General features: G+C 35.4%; 1 protein-coding gene across 1 annotated transcript; it reads right to left on the bottom strand.

Annotated features, from left to right (window-relative positions):
- Positions 1-280: 280 nt before the first annotated feature.
- On the bottom strand, positions 281-6,408 carry LOC149787399 (uncharacterized). Its single transcript, XM_089977994.1, has 6 exons — positions 6,045-6,408; positions 5,286-5,481; positions 2,742-4,747; positions 1,997-2,223; positions 1,597-1,774; positions 281-1,132 (listed from the first exon to the last, which is right to left on the bottom strand). Exons 3-6 carry the CDS (start codon positions 4,513-4,515, stop codon positions 873-875), a joined length of 2,439 nt encoding a protein of 812 aa, XP_089834120.1. The 5' UTR covers positions 4,516-4,747; positions 5,286-5,481; positions 6,045-6,408; the 3' UTR covers positions 281-872.
- Between the last annotated feature and the right edge of the window lie 285 nt (positions 6,409-6,693).

Here is a 6,693-nt window from a genome sequence, read left to right on the forward strand (position 1 = left end):
TGACTACCCTGTCATGCGGTCTACCTCAGTAATATTGTAAGAGTGCATAACACGGTTTCTGAACCAATGCTATGAGCGACAGTCTAACACGGTATGTACCGCAAATACAAAACTGATTTTTTTTCTTTTTCTTTTTTGTTTTACTTAGGCCGCAATTAAAAATATCTTTGTTTCCCCTTACCCTACCCAACAATTTGAAGTTGGGTAGGTAGGTAGGCTAATAATTTTTTTTTTCTCATGAAATTCATGACACTATAAACTGACACATAGGAAACAGAAAAACGATAAATTCAACTTTAATAATAATACTGAAATACAGTAACTCATGAACTGAAATACAGTAACTTGTGAACAAGTTTAAAATGTTTTATAGACTAGATTAGTTTTTGATAAGGGCTATTCCAATAAAAATACTCCCTGCAGGCATTGGCCAGGGTACCAATTTAACAGATTTACTCAAATTTTGAAACATGTATTAAATGAGAGTAATTTCAATGAAATATAAAGATACACATGTAAAGGTGCAAGAAGTGTTTTTTTCCGAGTTTTTGAGGAGTGTTGGGTTAAGGTAGATATTTGCTGGAATAACCCTTAGTATTTTTTCTGACTAGGTCAAATGTATAAAAATGTTTTAAAATAATTAATAAAAGTATTTTAAAAGTCTTGAGTATTCTTTCTGACTAGTATCATTGGGTTCAATATATAATGAGACTTAACATATTTGCAAGACCTGTCAAAATGCACAAATATAAAGTTAGACATTGAATAGTGTCTCAAATATGCAGAAACATGTCAATAAAGTAATGTCAGAACACTAAATACATGTAGAAATCTAACTAACAAAAAAGAAACAAACAATGCAAAACATCATTTTAAATGTCACTAAGAGCTGCTGGTTTGTTTTTAACTGGGTTTCGTTTTGGAATGTCCTTTCCAGATGCTAAACATTGCTGGCACACTGGTAGAACAGTACGGAATCTTCCAGTCATTTCCTGGGATTTTTCTGCTCCTATGGCTCCACAATGAGCACAAATATCTGGTCTGCCAATGTTGCTGGCATAGTATGGGAATTCAATGTGTACAGCACAAGACAATTGTAGTCTTACAAACACTTTTCCCTGTAGGATGTCTCCTAAAATATATTAAATAGAACACCAATTATCCAAAATTGAACTTTAATGTCCGAAGGTGACTAGACATGATACACAACAAATAGCATATAGAACCTGAAACTAAATCTGTAAATAATTATCTTTATAAACACAGAGAAACTAGTATAAAAAGATAAATGAGCAACTTGGACTTCACTAAAAATTGGGAGCATGGACCAGGAAACAGGAATACTTGTAAAATAATATTCACATTAAAATTTTAGTGCAATGACTAGTACTAAGAGAAAATCACAGTTAAAAAAAGCAATATCTGACATGAAAGAGCATTAAAAACTATCTGGGCTCTCTGACAGTGTCAGACATGATTCTAAATCAAGGTAAGAGTCAAACCGCATTCAGTATGTGAAGAGTGTATAGGTATATTTTTGAATAAAGTATTAAGGACTTGGATAAAAGTATAAAATATTAAATCATTAGAACTTACCATCAGGTGTGATAACAGAACCACAAGTATAGTCGTATTTCTCCAAAGTATGTGTCAAAGCTCTCTGGTCTCTTGCTGTTAGTTTCGTCTTAGCGTATATGCATCGTGGTTTTAGACACTCACAGCAGTTAACAGTTTGTCTAACATTCTGTCCCACAAGAATGCTGTTTTTACAACCCTGTAAAAAGAAACATAAATATCATCACTTGTGTTTTAAGTGTTGTGTAGTGACATGCCCTCTATTTTGTAGCTTATTATGTTACAAGGGGTTCTATTAAAGTTGCAGTTTCTTAAATAACTTTTTTATATACATGTGTTGTTATTATTGCACAATTTATAACTGTTAAATCAATACTTTATAAAACTTCTATATTTTAATAACATTTATGAACATCCTTACCTGTTGTTCTTGTGCCACAGCAGCTACAGTTTGCTTTAAACTAGACGGCCTGTCCTTATCTGTAGTTTCTTTACCAAGCAGTTCATCAAATGGCTTGTAATGCTGTCCAGTTATGTCTAATATGGGGTCTGGTAACCACGCCCATTCCCTCTCTGGAGTAGGACAGCAACCCTCATCATGACATCTTCTGATCTGAAAGGAGTAATGGCGTTCACGGCAGTGATCAGCTGTAATAAAATACCAAGAGACATGAAAATCTTTTATTTAATAGAAAGGGCTGACATGCAGGGACATTTAACACATCACTTTTGAAAATGAGCCAATAAGTTTAAACTAAGGACTAAATTATGTTTGAGTTATGTTTCATATGAAGAAAAAATGAGAAAATGCACAATGAACGGGTTCCTGGCATAATGTTTAAGAGTAGTGCCCTGGGCCATTAAATTAATATTTCAAAATAATTCCTGTCGACTTACAAAGACAATTTGTATGCAATGTTATTCTATTTTTAAAATTTGTGTATATCTGTAAATAAATCATGATTTATCTGTCAATGTTGAGTTTTTATAATGTAGAAGTCTAACAAATCGGGAGAGCTGCATGTCCACTTTCAGTTTGGAATTATAAAATGCTCTGACACTCACCCTTGAAATTACGGACAGACTGACAAGATATTGCAACTTCAACCCTGGCACTTTCTGAGTGTCGCAAGCAATAAAAATGTTCTGTAGATCTCTGTACTTACCAATAAATTTTTTCAGCTGTGTTGCATGGCTAAGTTGCTGCTGCTGATACTTTCCAACTTTGATGGCAGGGTCTATAAGGGTCACTTCAGCTTCAGCCATTTCAACATCAGCATCCTCTGCTGCTTTAAATACTTTGAAAGACTTTTCCTTAAGTTGGACTCTCTCTGTTCTTGAGGACAGGGTTTTGATCATAGGTTGAACTGACTGTAGCCATTCTGTTTTAATTTGATTGTTTTTTCCAGCTTTTGTTCTGATTTCATTCATACTTCCGCATGTTTTCAGAATTGTTTCTACATCAGATGAGGCAAGCTCTCGTGCAAGTGCAGTGTTTTGGAAGGCAATGTTGAGAAGTGACATAATCCGCTCAGCCGGATTAGTCCAAGAGTGACCTGGTGCAGTTCTGCAGGCAACTAAGAATTCTAACCGGAGTCTTCTGAATAAAACAATCAATGACAACTTTACTGCTCCATATGTGACCCGATGGTCAGGACCACCATCTGTGTACATAAATAAAGCTGGTTTGTTCTCATTTTTAGCTTTCAGAATAGTTTCAAGCTCTACTATGTGACGGAAGGGGGTGCTTGCCTGGAAGATACTATCTTTGAATGTAACCGAGACTTGTCCCCTGTAGAATGTTTCTGTTGCATCACCTGGAATATCTACATCAAGTACGACAGAAGGAGTAAGTGAGCCTTTGCTCTGCACATCATGATCAAGACAGGAAAGTACTGAATTCATCGGAACTATGGATTTCTTCCCTCTTACCCCTGTTGAGGTGAAGAGATCAGGTTCTCCAAAGTCCAGCTTAGACTTGTCGTCCATACACACAAAATTACTAATGTCTCTAAATTGTGTTGCATATGCTCTACAATATTTAAAAAGAGCTGAACAGTAGTGATCATCTTGGTGTTGTGCACGAAGTTGCCTGGTCTGTACTTTCAATCTAATAGGTACTCTACCTTTGTATAACTTGGCTACATTTTGATGTGCATTTTTTGGAACAAATGCTAGTAGGACTGATGACTCACTGGGAATATTGGTTCCTTCTGGTACTTTACTTTTCACCTGCTCTATCATATCCCTAACAGACAAAAAACGTGAAATATGCTCTGTATTGTGTCTCCTGTCATCTGCAGCAACCATGTCCTGAATCTCCTTTTCAAGGGTCTGAAAAAATACATCGAAAGTGTCATTAGGTCTACCCTTATTTAAGTGACGTAAATCTACCACAAGATCAGGATCAATCCCCAAAACAGAAAGACGTACTCGGTTATCTATTTCCTTATTTTGATCTGCTGAAGCATCATTTGTAAAGGTTGTGTAGATAGACCGCAAAATGTGTGGAGGTATAATGGTTCCAGCAATATTTCCGTAAGCATTGAAGAACTCCTGTCTCATTTGTCTTGTGTGATATTCAGGCAGTTTACTGCGTAAACTGTGCAAAACTTGGTTGTCTCTCATAAACATTTCCGAAGAAGACATCCCATCTTCAGGAATTCTCCAGATAAAAGAAATCGCCCCAATCCCTCCACCAGGGTCGTACCTTAACATATGTACTGGTATGGTCAGACAAAGTTTCTCAAAATATCTAAATCGTTGTTCTGGCCCTTTAAATGGTTCATTTAAATGCAAATCTTCATCAAAGAAGAGAGGTTGAAACATTGCCATCTGAGATACCTGACCATCCAATCGACTGTAACATGGTAGGATTTCATCTTGTCTAGGACGATGTGCAATGGAGAGATTGGAATCAATCTGACGAACTGGATTCATTTGTAATTGTCGTGATATCTGTTTTTCATTTGCTTTTTCTAAATAATCTGCATAAGACTGTAAACATCCAGTTAAGGTTTCAATGTCACCTCTTATGGTCCAATGCTGTGTAAAAGGTCTTGAGATTAGCCTGAATAAACACTAGACTTGTAACTTCATATCTTTTGCAGTAAGCTGTGGACGTTTTTGCTTCTTTCTTTTATAATCATTAGCACCATCAAACTTTAAAAACCTGTAAAAAAGGTAAGTTACAACAAAATTACTGAACAAGGATAATCAATCTCTGACAAATGTCACGGAAAAGTAAAGTAAGCAAAATGGAGGTTACTACATGTACATAATGGAGAAATTGACAACCGCAATGGTCCTGACTTTGTACAGGCTTAAATGAAACCGTGGAAGGTTGAACCAGATTTTATGGTGCTATAAAACCACCCTCTTCCATCGCAATATTAGGGTTGGGTAGCAACACAAAAGAAATAAAAAGGTCAAGTGTTCAACCAATTTTTTAAATCTTATGTCATTGAATCTTTATTTTAATCAGCTTACCAAATATTAAAAAGTCTATGTCATATTTTCCTTTAACGTGAGATAGTATTGCTTGCTCAGTTTTATCATTGAAAATCAAAAAAAAAAAAAAACTATGGACATTAAGACACTTACTATATTAAATTTCTCTAGAATTATGTGTTGCAGGAATGTTTGTAATAAATATACATTGAATAAAGATTAATCTTTTACTTCAATTTAATATTATCAAAGATAAACACCTCTCCGGGATGTGCTTGATTCTTGTCAGGTGGGCCGCTCTCTCTTCTATTGTGGACATGTTGCCACTTATGTACCACAAAGCATTTACTAGCACCAGGACTTGTTCAGATATACTCTGGTGGGACATGCTTCCAGGAAATTTGTCTCCACATTCTATCATATCTTTGACTATGCCGTTAAACAACTCATCTTTAGCTGAAAAAATGGAATAAAAAAAACCTTTCACTGAGATGGAATGGCCAGCTTTACTGATAGATAATATTAAATGAGATATGAGATGTGGAATAAGTGTACATGGCACACAAAAAACAGACAGCAGTCTTCAATGTGACACCAGTTACTGTTGGCTGTCTTGCAATCGTGCCCCATGGCAGATAAAATTCAAAACCTTGAATCTAATATCAACAAACGGATTTCATAATTAATAGACTTTAACACTGCCATATTCATTATGCACTGCAGGTATCAAAATAATGTTTTAATCATGTTTATGTATGTCTTTAATGTTTTTATTGTCTGCTTTTGTTTTGTATGTTATATATGTATAGTTTTTGCTATATTGTGTATGCTCTGTGTTTATTGTCGGTCAAAGCTTAAACATTTGTACTTGACAAACAGACTTTAAATATATTATTAGGAAGGCAGTAAAAATTCTAGAAAGATTGCAGTTGTCAGAGGGTGCATGAATTCATTTCTAATAACTGTCAGACAGATGTTTGAAAATAACATTATTTCATATAAAAAAAAATTGTTTATACCAGTGAAACGCTCAGCATTTGTGTCCTTAAGTTGTGGTAGCTTTGTTGCCACGGAAGTAGACATTAAAACAGAAAAGGCAGTCCGTGCAGGTGGTGCTTGTTGATTTTCTGTACTAGTAGTAGTTGAGGAAACATCATCCAACCCAACACTTTCATCACGGGTCACCGTAAATGTAACATATTTCAGTCGCTGATTAAACTCTTTCACCACATGCAGACCTTCGTGAAGGTCTGGATGAAAAGTCATCGTTCCATCCAGTTTGTCTGATAAACTGACGTTCAGTACATCTGCTTTATGAGGGCGAAAGTCTGTATCATTGGTAATGTCGTGATATACATCATCCCATGTACACTCCGTTGAGTATTCTAGTATTCCGTTGTTACAAATATTTTTGTTTGATTTCCCGCATTTCGCGATTACGCTTACACGTATAATGAAATCTTCTTCGTATTTTCTTTTGCCGGCCATGCCAGTCATGATGCTTTTCCTATCTAATTTAAACACCTTGCAACAAACGTTTTTCGCGCGCTAGTGACATCGATTTTGTTGACTGCATGAAAATACGGATCGCACAACGAAACAAAACGAAAAAACGAACTTTTGAACAAAACGAAAAAAAAAAAAATACTATCGCAAATTTTTCAAAAA

This window comes from Sinohyriopsis cumingii, chromosome 12 (genome assembly GCF_028554795.1).
Source record: "Sinohyriopsis cumingii isolate HCF-2022 chromosome 12, ASM2855479v2, whole genome shotgun sequence".
NCBI classification, from domain to species: Eukaryota; Metazoa; Mollusca; class Bivalvia; order Unionida; family Unionidae; genus Sinohyriopsis; species Sinohyriopsis cumingii.

Coding starts and splice junctions, on each gene's coding strand:
- LOC149787399 (XM_089977994.1), bottom strand. CDS start 4,515: ATGAATCCAGTTCGTCAGATTGATTCCAATCTCTCCATTGCACATCGT. Junction 2,224..2,741: donor ACAGCTGAAAAAATTTATTG/GTAAGTACAGAG, acceptor ATTTTATTACAG/CTGATCACTGCCGTGAACGC. Junction 1,133..1,596: donor TTCTGTTATCACACCTGATG/GTAAGTTCTAAT, acceptor AATATATTTTAG/GAGACATCCTACAGGGAAAA.